Below are 16,551 nucleotides of genomic sequence, written 5' to 3' on the forward strand. Positions count from 1 at the left end.
CTCCGTTTTGTCCAGGTTTAATTTGTAACCTGAAAGTGCCGCATATTCTTCCAAGAGTGTCAATAGGGGAGGGATGGATTGGGTCGGGTTCGTGAGTGTGAGGAGGATATCATCAGCATTAGCCGCTATTTTGTATTCGGTTTGTCTCACTTTAAGACCAGTGATTAGAGGGGTATCTCGTATCTTTTGCAGAAGGGGTTCTAAGGAAAGGGCGAAGAGGAGCGGGGAAAGAGGGCAGCCCTGCCTAGTGCCATTGTGAATTCTAATTGAGGTAGGTCTGGAGTTGGGTATAAGGAGGGTGGCCGTAGGATTGTTGTAGAGGGACTTCAGGGCCGCGATGATAGGGTCGGGGATTCTGAATTTTCTGAGGGTGGCAAAGAGGAAGGGCCAGAGGAGGCGATCAAATGCCTTCTCGGCATCCATGGATAGAAGGAGAGTCGGGGTCCTTCTGTGTGTTGCCACCCAAATGAGATCCAGAATGCGCCTGGTGTTATCGCTGGCCTGTCTTGAGGTGATGAAACCCACTTGGTCGGGATGGATTAACTTGGGTAGGGAGTGTTGGAAGCGGTTAGCTAGGAGTTTGGTAAAGATTTTAATATCTACGTTAAGGAGGGATATTGGTCTGTAATGGCCCGGGTCAGAGAGTGACTTGTTCGGCTTCGGAATTAGGGTGATGTTTGACCTCAACATATCGTCCGGCAGCACGTCACCCTGGGGTAGCGAGTTGTACAGTGTGGCTAGGTGGGGTAGGAGGGCGTCCGAGAACGATTTGTAATATTGGCCAGTAAATCCATCTGGTCCCCGGGCATTTGTGAGGTTTGAGTGATTTAATTACGAGTGCAATTTCTTCCGGCGTGACGGGCATAATAAGTTGTTGTCTTGTGTCTTCCAATATCGCTGGGAGAGGGATGTTTCCGAGATAAGATTCTATGGCCTGAGGGTCAATTGGGTGGTTTAGGTTATGTCCGGATTTTGGTCTGTGGTCATATAGGTTCGTGAAGTATGCGGCAAAGACGGAGACAATTCGGTCGGGGGTGGTGTATATGGTACCTCCGGGGGAGTTAATTTTGTCTATGTTTTTGGCCTGAGTTTTGTGGCGCAGTTTGTGGGCTAAGAGCGAATCTGCCTTATTGGACTTGTCGTAGAAAAGTTGTTTAGTCCAAAGAAGCACCTTTTGGGAGTCTTTGGTCATAAAAGTCTTTATAGCTTGTTGGTGTATCTTTATTTGGGCTAGTTTGTCCTTGGAGGGGTCTTGTTTGTGTTGGGCTGAGATAGTTCTCAGGGAGTTTATGTGGCGTTCTAGGTCCTTGAGTTTTTGTCTCTTAAGTCTGGTGGCTTGTTCGATCAGGGTGCCTCGAACGACCGTTTTGTGTGCTGCCCAGAGTGAGCTGGATGAGGTGACCGAGTGCATATTTTCAGTGAAGTAGTTTTTTATAGCAGTGTTTGTGCTTCGTCGAATTTCTGAGTTTTGCAGTAGAGTGGGGTTTAGTCTCCATGTCCAGGTCTTGGCTGCTAGGGGGATTTCTATGTCGAGGGAGATCTCTGCATGGTCTGACCACGCGATGGTACCCATTGTCGTCTTCGTGGCCTGGGGTAGTAGGGAGGGGGAGATCAGAGACATGTCTATTCTGGAGTACGAGGAATGGGGATGTGAGTAGAATGTGAAGTCTAGGGTGTTGGAGTGGTGTAACCGCCATATGTCATGGAGGCCCGCGTGGAGTGCGAAATTTGAGAGGGTCTTGTCCTATTTTGTGGGACGGGGGATGGACCCTTTTTTGTGAGGAGTGGGTCGTTTGCGGTCTATTTCGGGAGCTATGGTCGCGTTGAAATCCCCTCCTATAATCAAGTGGTGGGAGCTAAACAGTTTGAGGTGTGCTTTGAGGGTCGACCAGAAAGATGAGTCAGGGATGTTAGGTGCGTAGAGGGAGGTAATTGTATATTTATGGTTCCCTAACTGGCCCTCAATTGTGAGGTATCGGCCCTGGGGGTCTGGGACGGTGCGTGTGAAGTGTATCGGGCAGGATTTATGTATCATGATGGCCACTCCGTTCTTTTCCCATTGTGGGAGTTTGTGAGGTGGCATGCAGTATAGTGTTTGTTGCATAGAGGGAAAGGTCTGGAGTCGTCGTAATGTGTTTCTTGAAGGATCAGTTCTGCCCTTGAGCGGTTTGCCCATCTCAAAAGTTGGTGCCGTTTAGTTGAATTGTTAAGGCCCTTGCAGTTAAGGGATATGCAAGAGAGTGTTCTAGGCATCTGGTGATTTAGATGTGGTGGGAGTATGAAAGTCTGAGGAGGTTCCTTAGATGTACTATGGAGTAACGGGGAGGGGGGGAGGTGAGGTGAGGAAGAGGTTGGGGAGGTCGCTGGTTCGGGCGGGGGGGGGGTTTGGGTAGTTGGGTGTGTAGGGTCCCTGGTCTTACAGGTTATCAGCCAGGCGATATAGGGGGTGTTAGAGGAGCCTGAGGGGGGGTGAGTGTGGGTTATGCCCTGGTGTGGGCGTTTACGTATACCTGGGGGAGAGAGGAGGAAGGTTTTCACGTTCCCATCGTCGTCGTCCCCCAGCACGTATTGAGGTGGTTCACTCACGGTTACAGGTTCTCGGAGGTAGTGGTCTGTAGCAGAGTCATGAGTGGTCCCTTCTCGGTGTCACAAGTGGGGAGTAGGGGTCAGCTGGTTTCTGGTTCGGGTGGCTCGACGAGGGATCGTCGGTTATGCGAGGAGTGTCAGTTGCGGGAGGTGATGTCCGTTGTTAGAAACAGATCCTTCGTCTTTGAGAGATTAAGTGCTATTCCAGACAAAAACAAACATGTAAACAAATAGAAACATAGGCATAATTGAACATGAATAAACAGCATTGAACAATTAGGAGTTATAATTTGTGTTTACCCGCACCAGTGTGAAAGTGCAATTCATGGTCTAAGGGACCTGTGTGTGAGAGTTGGGTCCTAGTGGAGTCCAACCCAAGAGTCGCCCGGAGTCCTTGTTGGGGACCAGTCTTGTGGGTGGGGAGTGTCGGTGCGTTGGAGCAAGCTATGTAGATCCTGGGGTCTGATTTTTTTATTTTTTATTTTAAAATGTCAAGGTTGCTCGTGGAGCGATGTATGGGGGACAGTTCAGTGTGTACTGGGTGGGTTGAGGGGGCCGTCGGTGCAGGAGGGCTAGGGTCCGTCGGACTAGTCATATGGTGTCTAAGTGGTGATCTGTGAGCCTGGATCCATGGTCTGTTAATGCGGTGCGTTGGCTCTTGATGTTTGGAACTTTGTAGGGTGTTCCCTTCCCGTGTTGTGGGGCAGTGGTGGGTAAGGTGTAGTGGTGTCCAAGTCTCATTCTCAGGCCTGTGTAGTGCATGGAATCTAATAACAAAGAAGTGGTGAGGGGCCTCGCCGCGTACCCATAGGTAGGGCCCGGTTAAGGGGTACCCCCCAGGGTGTATACCTAGGTGCTTGAGGGTAATAGGCGGGTGTCCAGGTAGCACACGAGGGTGACTAGTCTTAGATCCAAAGTCCCGTTGCCCGTCCCCAACCCTCCCGGCCCTTCCCCAAGAAGTCCTGATAAATACTTGCTGTGTTCTATTGGGTATGGAGGGATGTTTCTTGTGTCCAGTGTCTTGAACTCGACGAGGGAGCCTTGGGAGCCGGGGTGATCGGGCATGTCTTGGGATGACGTCTTCGCCAGGGCTACGGTGGTGATGGTCAAGGTCGGCAGTGGGTTTCCAAGAATGTGCGCTTTTGTGGGGGCCTGTGGGAGGCGGTCAAAATTTGATCATAGTGTGTTCATATTCTCCGTAGCTGGGGGACGGTCGTCGTCTAATCCTCCGGTTGAGGTGGACATAAGGATGAATTTGATATTTGTTCAGGGGGAGGGTGCGTACTTCGGTGTGTGTCCATCTTCCTTTGAGGTCCGGCTCCGCCCCCCGCAGGCTATGTTTTTAAGGTGGAATCTACAGGATTGTGTAACAGACTGGATGTGTGGCTCAAATGTGAGGCCAGAATCAAGTATAACTCTAACACAGCAAGCTTGCAAGGATGGACTGATGTGGGTACCACTCACTTGATGGGAGGGGGATCAGTATTAGGAGGAGGAAAGACAAGGAGTTTCGTTTTAGAGAGATCAAGTTTCAAAAAGCGGGAGGACATCCAATCAGAGATGGAAGAAAAGTAAGCAGTGACACGTTGCAGGATGGCAGGGGAGAGGTCCGGGGAGGAGAGGTATATCTGAGTGTCCTCCGTGTACAGGTGGTATTGGAATCCAAGTGAGGTAACAAGTTTGCCAAGATATTATTATAAAGATAAAATAGAAGGGGACCAAGTACAGAGCCTTGGGGGACTCCAACAGAGACAGGACGAAGGGAGGAGGTATCATTAGAAAAGGAGACACTGAATGAGCGTTGGGAGAGATAGGAGGAAAACCAAGAGAGGACCGTGTCACAGAGACAGAGTGATTGAAGAGTTTGGAGCAGGAGAACATGGTCAGCAGTGTTGAAGGCAGCAGAAAGGTCAAGAAGAATTAGTATAGAGTAGTGACCTCTGGATTTAATGGTGATTAGGTCATTAGTGACTTCAATAAGAGCAGTCTCAGTAGAGTGCAGGGGACTGAAGCCAGACTAAAGAGGGTCAAGGAGAGAGTTGGAATTGAGGAAGCAAGTCAGACGGATAAAGACAAGTCTTTCCAGAAGCTTTTAGGAAAAAGGGAGTAGGGATATGGGACGATAGTTAGAAGGGGAGGACGGGTCAAGAGATGTTTTTTTTTTTTTAAGATGGGTACTACAGTAGCATGTTTAAGGGCAACAGGGACAACACCAGAAGAGAGAGAGCAGTTGAAGATGTGTGTTAAGGAAGGCACAAGACAAGAGGAGAGATATCTGATAAGATGAGATGGACAGGATTTCTGGCGGGAAACCATCCAAAAGAGCTATTTCTGCATAAGGCTTGGTAGCTGAGTCCTGGGAGCTAGTTAATGTTCTGTTTGGGACCCAGGCTGCAAGAAAGGATCTGGTTTAGATCAAACAGCAAATTAAGGGTGGGGGAAGACACAGATATTGAGGTGAGAAATGGCAGTTAATGAGGAAAAGAAAATACAGAACAGAGAAGAACGTATTTGAGATTTAAAGATATATGGGTAGGTCATAAATGGTGAACATTAACAATTGGGGGCAGTCTCAGAATCACCGCGGCTGAGTGCTGCACATAGCTTATCTGTCAGTCAGGGGCCACTAATTGAGTTATCAAGTGATACCAGGAGCTCCTTGGTGCCCTGCTGGTACTTTTTAATGCATGAAGTTCTATGAATAACCGCATAGATCGTCATGATGTGGTCATTGAGGGTTTAAACCTCTAACACATTCAAATGCCATCTACCATCAACTTACTATGACATACATATATGAACAGGACATCCCATAGCCATGTGGGGAAAAAAAAAGTTTGTCAAGACAAAAAATATGAAATTCAGTAGGTTATCAAGGGGGGGGGGGAGAACTATTTTGGGGTGATTACCCATATATGTAAACATGTTAAGTATCAGTCTAATACTCTTTCTAATATGGCTGTACATTGTATAAATGGTGCCATTATTAATGGTAACTTAATTATCTTGATTTGTTAAACAGAAAAATTATATGGCTCATTTGGTATCATAAGCAAAAACACCCAAGCTGCGTGTAATAAGAATAGTACAAATATAGCAGAGCTTGGCATTTCCAAGCATATGAAGTTGCAGCTTGGCTAGCCTAGTATGATGTGCTTGGAATACTATCACGATAACCAGCAAATCAAGCAAATTAATGTTTTGTCCTGTACTTGACGTAAAATATGCACACATTGCAGAAAAAAAATTCATGATGATATTATGGTGATAGTATGTAGCTCTTCAGAAGCACACAGTAAGATGCATACATTTTCAATACAAACACAATTGCAGTGGTTAGTGTTGGTTTTGAGCCCTGATAAATGTTTATTTTTTAGTACTTAGAGGTCAGTAGTGCCCTGCACATGATATGAAGTCACTCTTTTAATTTCCATATTCTATGATTTACGGAGATAGAGTAAATGTGTTTTGACATCATTTTTAGGAAGTGTTATATTAAAATAAGAGTCAGTAAAAGTGTGATTAATCCGAGACTTTGACACAAAACAAAAGAGATGCTGCTGTCTTTTTTTTTTTTTTTTTTTTTTTTTATTATTATTATTGACAATATGCACACATTACTGGGACCAACAAACATCTTAAGCCATATCATTGCAGCAATTAAATCTCATATAGATCATCAACTCCTATAGAGAAACAAGCAGTACTGTGAGCTTACCATCAAGATGACTGTGCTTTGGAATAACTAAGCAGGCCACAACTCTCCTCCTCAAGTTTGTTTGTATGTATGTGTTAGTTTGCAAAAAGGGTTTAACAAAAAATAAAATTAAAAAAAGGATCCTGTTTCCCAGATCTCACAATAACCTACTCTGTTTTATTCTCCATTATATTTTCAGGCATTTGCAACAGTAATTGGAGCAACTGAAGCGAGTGACTTGGAGCCCTCAAAGCAAGTTGATGAGATTACTCAGTATCCTTTCCTTTTCTTGTCAGCTGCTAACCTAACTTAGTGCCAGCAGCTGTGCAGTTAAAATTGCCCAGGCCTGTCCACGCACCTAAACTGATTCTGTTGTTTGTTCATTTAATAACTCGAACATCAGAAACATCCTGTGTGATACTATCTATTAAGCTGAAAGGCCAAGGTGCCCTGGACTTATTTTACAAAAGCTGTTAAAATCATTTCCATAAAGACCATACATTGCATTGGTTTATCATCCATCCATGTGATGAATGTGAAACACTAGCTACGACTCTAGTTGGGCGTCTTGGCAGTAATATGTCTGAGACATGATTCTAGAACAAAACTAAGTCTTGACAGCTTAATAAGGACCTTCAAATGAACTGGCCTCCACGTGTTAATTGGCCGTGATTTCTAGCACCTTACATTAGACTATTATAAGTAAGCTAGGTCTTAGGATGTTAATCTGTGTATGCGTGACACATACTATATTGTGTTTTTCCTTTTAAAATTTATTTAAACTGCACAGAACCACAATTTCATTCTTGTGTTTGTGTCTAAATATACATTAGTTCATTAATGTTTCTTTTCATCTGCCACAGTATTAGCAGTCTTTCATTAGCTGTCTTTGTCTTCCAGGAAGTCTTCGTAAAACTTGGGGTGATGGGTGTAAATGTTTCTATTGGAGAGCTGGGATTTTTATAGGGGTGCAATTTACCTTCTGCTGTGTTGTTTGTGTCTGCATGCATTGAATTTATAATTTTTGTCAGATGATATTCCTTCACCACTTCCTCAGTGCCCGTTTTATAAGAGCCGTTTCAGAGTTGGAGTTATTAGGATTTGTGAAGCCCACCAAGCAGAAAACTGATCATGTGGCACGACTGACATGGGGTGGCTGCTGAATTAAACTGGAAAATCAAACCCTAGCAATGTCACAAGAATAATAGACTTTAGCATTGTAATTATAATGTTTTACTTTTATATTAGGATAAAAATATCTTTTGAATGGAAATTACCAAATAAAAAATATGAAAAGAACAACAATGTTTAAAGTTTTGTTGTATTCATTTGTGAATGTCCAGCCATTTCTGTATCACCCAAATTAGCTAAAATGGCAGGAAGTCCCCTGTTGCGTGTCATTGTTCTAGCAAGCATAGCTTTATTGGTGGATAAGCATAATGGGCACTGCAGTCCAACAAATTACCTGGGGTTATTGTTCTTCTGTATTTTTGTAAGTTGTCATTTAAAGGAACACCATAGTCACCTAAACAACTTTAGCTTAATGAAGCAGTTTTAGTGTATAGATCATGCTTCTCATGTTTCACTGCTCAATTCTCTGCCATTTAGGAGTTAAATCACTTTGTTTCTGTTTATGCAGCCCTTCTCATACCTCCCCTGAATCTGATTGACACAGCCTGCATGAAAAAAAAATGGTTTCACTTTCAATCAGATGTAATTTACCTTAAACAATTATATCTCTTTCTCTATAAATTGAACTTTTATCACATACAGGAGGCTCTTGCAGGGTCTAGCAAGCTATTAACATAGCAAGGGATAAGAAAATATAAATTAAACAGAACTTGCAATAAAGGAAGGATAAACTTTAGATGACTCTTTACAGGAAGTGTTTAGGAAAGCTTTGCACGTCACATGCAGGGAGGTGTGACTAGGGTTCATAAACAAAGTGATTTAACTCCTAAATGGCAGAGAATTGAGAAGTGAGACTATAGGGACATGATCTATACACCAAAACTGATTAATCTAAAGTTGTTTTGGTGACTATAGTGTCCTTTTAAGGTGGCATAACCTAAGGTCCTGATTTTTTTTGAATGTCACACTAGAAGTTGTGTAAAGTACCCTCAACGCATGAGACACATGAATTGGAATGAAATAAAGGAATCAGGTTGGGTCCCAGATACCTATACCAGTGGTAAGAGGTAAAGTGCAGATCTATGTTACAGCAATAAAATAACATCAATACAATTGAAAACATATGAGGATGGTGTGTATAGTGAATGCAGACTTTGTTTGTGTAATGAAGCAGTGTGTGTAGTGGATGTAGTGTTTGCGTGCAATAGATGAAATGTATATAGTGTGTGCAGTTTGTATAGTGAATACAAAGTGTGTAGTGGATGAAATGTGTGTATAGTGAATGCAGAGTTTTTGTGTAATTGTGGCAGTGTGTACAGTGCAAAGTGGCAGCATGTGAAATGGCAGTGTGTACCTGGTAAAATGTCAAGATGAAATTATAGGAAGCAGTGTAACATAGCACACAGTGAGAGGGACATGCACAGGTTACAGCATGCACTGAGTGGGGGGCAGTGTGTGCAATACAAAACTGGCAGGAAACTTCATGGTTTTACTAAGGCAAAAGCCAAGAGTGGGGGTAAAAGATTAGCTTGGCAGTTGCATAAACTGTATGGATAGACAGAGTAGGATGGAGCGAGATGTAGGGACCAGAATGAGGCCTTTGGAAGAGTAGAGGGGTATTTGGTAGAATGAGCTTGAGTAGTACAAGGGAGGCAGTTAACTAAAGAACTTTTAAAAAGACAAAGCTAGTGTAGTAAGACTGTGCATATGACTGATGGGGTATTTAGGAGACCGGTAGTGCAGCATGAGAAGGGGCAGTTGAGTAAAGGATTACTGAAGAGACAGGTAGTGCAGCATGAGAAGGGGCAGTTGAGTGAAGGGGTATTAAGGAGACCGGTAGTACAGCATGAGAAGAGGTATTAAAGAGACAGGTAGTGCAGCATGAGAAAGGGCAGTTGAGTGGAGGGGTATTAAGGAGACCGTGCAGCATGAGAAGGGGCATTTGAATAAGGGGTATTAAGGAGACAGTGCGCATGAGAAGGGGCAATTGAGTAAGGGATATTAAGGAGACAGGTAGTGCAGCATGAGAAGGGGCAGTTGAGTAAAGGGTATTAAGGAGACAGTGCGCATGAGAAGGGGCAATTGAGTAAGGGATATTAAGGAGACAGGTAGTGCAGCATGAGAAGGGGCAGTTGAGTAAAGGGTATTAAGGAGACAGTGCGCATGAGAAGGGGCAATTGAGTAAGGGATGTTAAGGAGACAGGTAGTGCAGCATGAGAAGGGGCAGTTGAGTAAAGGGTATTAAGGAGACAGTGCAGCATGAGAGGGTTCGAAGTAGAGCGAAGTATTGCAGTTCTGAAGTGAATGGAGGGATATTAAGACCGAAGTAGTGCTGTATGAGAGGGGGCTGTTGGAGAGTGAAGGGGTGTTAAGGAGACAGCAGTGGTGGTACTAACAAGTTACCTGGAAGCTTTGCCAGCAGTGAGAGAAGACCCAGCCTGCACCATCTTCTTTCCAGCTCTCCTCACTTAAACTCTTGCGAGTCCGGCGTGGTATAACCTGTGGCAAGACTGCGGTGCTCATGTGAATTGGAGTGAGGAGCAGCTGGAAAGAGAAGTTGATTGGGCCCCTTCCGCAGTATGTATGTAGCCAGGGGCCCGAAGGTGCACATACATACATATATAGTAACATTTATATATTTACATTGGGACTGTGCAGTTTGGCTATTTTGAACTTAAATTTGAAATTCACTTTGAATTCTCACTTTAGTGAATAATCCTGACATTCCAGTATAATAAAGTATCCTGATCTTTACAATTCCTAGTTATCTTGAGGAGGCATTAGTAATAATATTTATGTCTTAACCCATTAAGTTTAAAGCGGCACTGTCATGCTGAACTTATCTTTCTTTAACCCCTTGAGGACGCTAGACGGTTCAGGACCGTCATCGGCATTTTTCCCTTGCCAACCGACGACGGTCCTGAACCGTCCTAAATTTAAAATGTACTTACCCGATCGCCGTCGTTCCCCCGGCGGCGATCGGCGGTGCTCCCGGTGTGGGGAGACTGCCTGCAGCCCAGACAGTCTCCCCATGGCGGTTTAGGACCCCTGGGGCCATGTGATCGCCCAACAGGGCGACCACATGGTCACAATAGGTGTCCTAGTCTCTGCCTGCAGGGGGACTGTCTGTGCTGACAGGCAGTCTCCCTGCAACTGTAAAATCAAAGAAAAATTTAAAGTGAAAGTTAATAAAAAAAAAATATTCTTATATATGTGTATATACCGTATATACTCGAGTATAAGCCGAGTTTTTCAGCCCATTTTTTGGGCTGAAAAACCCCAACTCGGCTTATACTCGAGTCAGAGTCTGTATTATGGCAATTTGCATTGCCATAATACAGACTGGGGGGAGAGGGGGGCTGTCAGAGCTGTACTTACCTTTCCTGCAGCTCTTGTCAGCTCTCTCCTCCTCCGCGCCGTCCGTTCAGCACCTCGGTCAGCTCCCAGTGTAAGTCTCGCGAGAGCCGCGGCTCTCGCGAGACTTACACTGTGAGCTGACAGAGGGAGCTGCACGGACGGCGCGGAGGAGGAGAGAGCTGACAGGAGCTGCAGGACAGGTAAGTACAGCTCTGACAGCCCCCCTCTCCCCCCCACTGAACTACCACTGGACCACCAGGGAAGGAGAGCCCCCCTCCCTGCCATGTATCAAGCAGGGAGGGGGGACGAAAAAAAAAAATATAAATAAAATAAGAAATAAAATAATAAAAAAAAAATTAATAATAATAAAAAAAAAGGGGTATAAGGACCACTATGGGAGGGGGGGGGGGGGTATAAGGACCACTATGGGAGGGAGGGGGTGGGTTAAGGACCACTATGGGAGGGAGGGGGGTATAAGGACCGCTATGGGAGGGAGGGGGGGTATAAGGACCACTATGGGAGGGAGGGGGGGGTAAGGACCACTATGGGAGGGAGGGGGGGGATAAGGACCACTATGGGAGGGAGGGGGGGTATAAGGACCACTATGGGAGGGAGGGGGGTATAAGGACCACTATGGGAGGGAGGGGGGTATAAGGACCACTATGGGAGGGAGGGGGGATAAGGACCACTATGGGAGGGAGGGGGGGGATAAGGACCACTATGGGAGGGGGGGGGGTATAAGGACCACTATGAGAGGGAGGGGGGGATAAGGACCACTATGGGAGGGGGGGGGATAAGGACCACTATTGGAGGGAGGGGGGTATAAGGACCACTATGGGAGGGAGGGGGGGTATAAGGACCACTATGGGAGGGGGTGGGATAAGGACCACTATGGGAGGGAGGGGGGGGTATAAGGACCATTATGGGAGGGAGGGGGGGGGTATATGGACCACTATGGGAGGGATGGGGGGGGGATAAGGAACACTATGGGAGGGAGAAGGGGGATAAGGACCACTATGAGAGGGAGGGGGTGGGATAAGGACCACTATGGGAGGGGAGGGGGAAGTAAGGACCACTAGGGGAGGGGAGGGTAAGGACCACTAGGGGAGGGGTGAGTCAGGACCACTGGGGGGGAGTGAAGGAACACGGGGGTGGGGAGGTAAGGACCACTGAGGGAGGAGGAGGGGAAGTCAGGACATATGGGGGGGGGGGAGGGGGCGGCAAAAAATTTTTTGCCTACGGCGGCAAATATCCTTGCACCGGCCCTGCACACACTGCATTCATGCACACACACACTGCATTCATGCACACACACACTGCACTCATACACACACACACATACGCACACACTGCATTCATTATACACACACTGTAAATAAACAATTAATATATTTTTTTTAGGATCTAATTTTATTTAGAAATTTACCAGTAGCTGCTGCATTTCCCACCCTAGTCTTATACTCGAGTCAATAAGTTTTCCCAGTTTTTTGGGATAAAATTAGGGGCCTCGGCTTATATTCGGGTCGGCTTATACTCGAGTATATACGGTATATGATATATTGACATATATTATACCTATATAATATATGTCTATATATCATATATATAATATCATACTATGTGTATTTTTATATTAATATGTAAATATATTAATATAAAAACACACTTAAAATTTATTTACACACGTGTATATATATAATATATATAATAACTATATATTGTATATATATATTATTATAAAATACGAATAATAAATAATTTAAATTAAATTAAAAAAATTAAAAATAATAATAAAAATAAAAAAAAATTATATATCTATACGAAATTTTAATCCAACTGTATTTTGATATTAATATATATATTTATATCAAAATACACTTAGAATGAAATTGTATATATATCTATGTATATATAAATAAATAAAAAGAATGCGAACTATTCATATGTCCATATACAAAATTACATAAATAATTATATAAATATACACGTAGACTTCAAATATATAAATATGCATATATATTTAAATTCTACGTGTGTATTTATGTAATATTTTTACATAATTAAGTTATTTTATTGATTGCAATTTAAGGGACCTGCCTGCCAACCCAGGCCGAAAGTCTAGAGAATTTAATTTGCTATCACTGTATTTTACCCTGTAACGTTCTACGACACCCTAAAACCTGTACATGGGGGGTACTGTTTTACTCGGGAGACTTCGCTGAACACAAATATTAGTGATTCAAAACAGTAAAACATATCACAGCGATGATATTGTCAGTGAAAGTGACTTTTTTTGCATTTTTCACACACAAACAGCACTTTTACTGATGATATAATTGTTGTGATACATTTTCCAGTTTTGAAACACTAATATTTGTGTTCAGCAAAGTCTCCTGAGTAGAACAGGACCCCCCATGTACAGGTTTTATAGCGTTTTTGAAAGTTATAGGGTCAAATATATGGGTCAAATATTTTTACATTGAAAATGGCCAGGTTGGTTACGTTGCCTTTGAGAGCGTATGGTAGCCCAAGAATGAGAATTACCCCCATGATGGCATACCATTTGCAAAAGAAGACACCCCATTTGCAATACCTTGGGTTATGTCCAGTCTTTTTTAGTAACCACTTAGTCACAAACACTGGCCAAAATTAGCGTTCAATTTAGTTTTTTACTTTTTTCACACACAAACAAATATGAACGCTAACTTTGGCCAGAGTTTGCGACTAAGTGGCTACTAAAAAAGTCTGGACATACCCCATATTGAATACCCTGGGTTGTCTACTTTTAAAAAAATATGTACATGTGGGGTGTTATTTAGCAATTTATGACAGATAATAGTGTTACAATGTCACTATTGATACATTTTAAAAATGTATGTTTTGAAACCGCAATATCCTACTTGTACTTATAGCCCTATAACATGCAAAAAAATAGCAAAAAGCATGTAAACACTGGGTATTTTTGAACTCAGGACAACATTTTGAATCTATTTAGCAGTTTTTTTCATTCGCTTTTGTAGATGAGTAAAAGATTTTTCACATAAAATTCAAAAAACGTGTATTTTTTTCAATTTTTCATCATATTTTTTCATTTTTTTAAAATTAAATTACATGAGATTATATAAATAATGGTATGTAAAGAAAGCCCCTTTTGTCCTGAAAAAAACAATATATAATTTGTATGGGAACAGTAAATGAGAGAGCGGAAAATTACAGCTAAACACAAACACCACAAAAGTGTCAAAAAGATGCCTGGTCGCAAATGTACAACATCGCAAAAAAAGTCCGGTCCTTAAGGGATTAATCAAATCAATTCAAGAACATCAATATTCGAAGGATGGAGGAAAATATCCCATATTCTGTGATAGCATGCAGAAGTGGAACTTTTCCTGGATTTTAAAAGCGTATACACCATAGATTCTGGTAATCCTTGCTCTAAGAGTCTCTGCTTCTCAAGAGCCAAACCCCCAGATTCAGTTGGTTTGGATTGGAATGAATCGCTGGACCTTGAATCTGCTCACTGTTAAAAAAATAAATAAAAGCCCCCTAGTTTCCCGCGAGTAAGTCTCTACATTTACCTGTCACAGCACTCTGGTTGGCTTGGAATTCAACCAATCCGAGTGCTCTGTGTCATTTTACACAGCGTGGGAAAATTCCAAAGAACTTTCCCCATGCTGTGTAAAATGACTAACACTCTGATTGGTTGAATTCTAAGCCAGCCAATCAGAGTGTTCTGAGTCAAATTGCAGGGCGTGGGAAGATGGGTGAAGAATAGATGGATTCATTTTTTTGCGTCAGGTTTTCTTCTTTTTCGTCTGATTTTTTTTTTTGCGCTCTGGTTTTTTATTTTATTTTTTACAAATTCGACGGGTATTATGGTTTTTATTTGGCTTTTTGGGGGGCTGAAAAATGAAGATTTTAGAAAAAAGAAGACATCAAATGGTAAGTTTCATTTTTGTTTTCACAGGCACTTGGTTCTTTTATTCCCCCCTCACTATTTTTAGGGAGAGGGGGGTAGGTAAAGGTTTAATAATTTTTGTTTTGGGTGCTTGAGGACCCCGAGTCACCTTGGGGGGTGGGGCATTTTCATTTAGGGCCTCCACCCGCCGCTCAGGGGTGGGGGAGGACAACAGGCCTCCACCTGCCGCTCCGGGTGGGGGACAATAGGTCCCCCCGACCATACTCATTTAGGGTACCCACCCGCCACTCAAGGGTGGGGGCCGGGGGAGAGGAAACCCCCCCCCCCTTTTTTTTTTTTTTTTTACAACAGTGAGCAGCCACAATCTCCCTTATGCTAATATCGGGTTATATTGACCCTCATAGAGTAAGGGAGGACATGGGGGGCTTAGGAAGTGGCGAAGAGCACTGCTCCCTGCCGCTTCTATTTTTAAATTTTACAAGGAGGGAGCTGTACGCTGGTAGCTCCCTCCTTGTAATAAAATAAACAAACACCGATATTCGGTGTTTGTTTGTTCGGCTGACATTTCTATTCATTCACTCGTCTTTCTGACGAATGAATGGATGAAATTCCCGTTCGCATGCCCAAGTGTTTAACTGGGCATGCACAGGAATTTCACAACTCTATCTAGTGTGGGCAGATTACGTTTCCCACAGGGCCTTCACCTACCCACACAAAGATGGCGTTGCCCAGGACCTAGGTTGGGGCAGAAAATACAGTTTAAAAGCTAGGTAATATGGGGGGCTTAGGGGCATTTGAGGGTGACCAAGGGGTCAATTAGATGTAGTGGAGTCGGGAGGGGGGGTTAAAAGAAAAACGTGATTCGGCCATGACAGTGCCACTTTAACACTGTTTTGACAATCTTCTCATTGTTATAAAGTGTCACAATCTATACCAACATCTGTTATATTACTATATCACTCTTACATTATTGTAGAATTGAGGGGTATAGTCTAGCCCAGCAGTGGGGAAGTTTTGGATACCAGGGCGTTATGGCTTTCATTGTACTTTATCAAGCTTTTAGAATGGGAATCATTGTGTTGATTGTGGCTCTGCGGCATCTAGGGTCCTCTCATTTACAAAGCCCTGGTGTAGGTATTTTTGAGGGCACTGGATGGTTGTAAGAAAGACCTTTAACCCCTTTGTGATAGTTGATATACCTACTTACTAGTGGCAAGTGCAAATTTGTGCCTTGGGTTTAGATATTTATTTTAAATGGTATCTAGTGTCACTATAGTGCCCTCCTCCCAGCATGTAAAGGGTTAAAAAATTTAAAAAAAAATTATGTATGTGATTCCAGTGCCAGTGTCCCTTGGTGCTAGGTCGGTGCTCCGCTTCCTCCGATATGGGGGACCTAATGTGCATGCGCTGCGAGTGCCGCTAGCACCATATGCCCTCCCCATAGATAAGCACTTCTCATGGGGATGGCTCAGGAAGTCTTCGTGCAGAGCATGAGGATATCCAGCATTAGTTAGGTGACCCCGAGTCTTGTAAAATTCCAGAAGGGCCTCCTAATGGCTGTCTGAGCACAGTTTATCAAAAACTGTAAATGTGTTACATTGCAATCTAACAGTATAGGCACCCAGACCACTCTATAATGTTTCTTTTATTTGATTTCTAGTAAAGCCTTTACCTTTATTCCTGTGAGTCCGGTTTCAGAAGTTGTTTATCACTAACTGCAGTCAGTGGCAGGTCTCTGGGGCGTGTATTTATTTTGCATTTCATAGGAGCTTCTTTGTCTACAACTATGCAAGATGTTTTACGCATTGCCTTTCACATTGGAAAGTTTTTTTTTTTTTTTACATTTTCTCGTAAGTCGGAA

General features: G+C 43.4%; 1 protein-coding gene across 1 annotated transcript in view; it reads left to right on the top strand.

Annotated features, from left to right (window-relative positions):
- The window catches only part of ORC3 (origin recognition complex subunit 3), a 75,807-nt gene extending 68,262 nt beyond the window's left edge, over positions 1-7,545 (top strand). Inside the window, exons 20-21 of the mRNA XM_063443077.1 lie at positions 6,483-6,556; positions 7,341-7,545. Coding sequence (XP_063299147.1) covers positions 6,483-6,556; positions 7,341-7,446 — 180 coding nt within the window. The 3' untranslated portion in view covers positions 7,447-7,545. The remainder of the gene's footprint in view (positions 1-6,482; positions 6,557-7,340) is intronic.
- The last annotated feature ends 9,006 nt before the right edge of the window (positions 7,546-16,551 follow it).

This window comes from Pelobates fuscus, chromosome 2, assembly GCF_036172605.1.
Source record: "Pelobates fuscus isolate aPelFus1 chromosome 2, aPelFus1.pri, whole genome shotgun sequence".
NCBI classification, from domain to species: domain Eukaryota; kingdom Metazoa; phylum Chordata; class Amphibia; order Anura; family Pelobatidae; genus Pelobates; species Pelobates fuscus.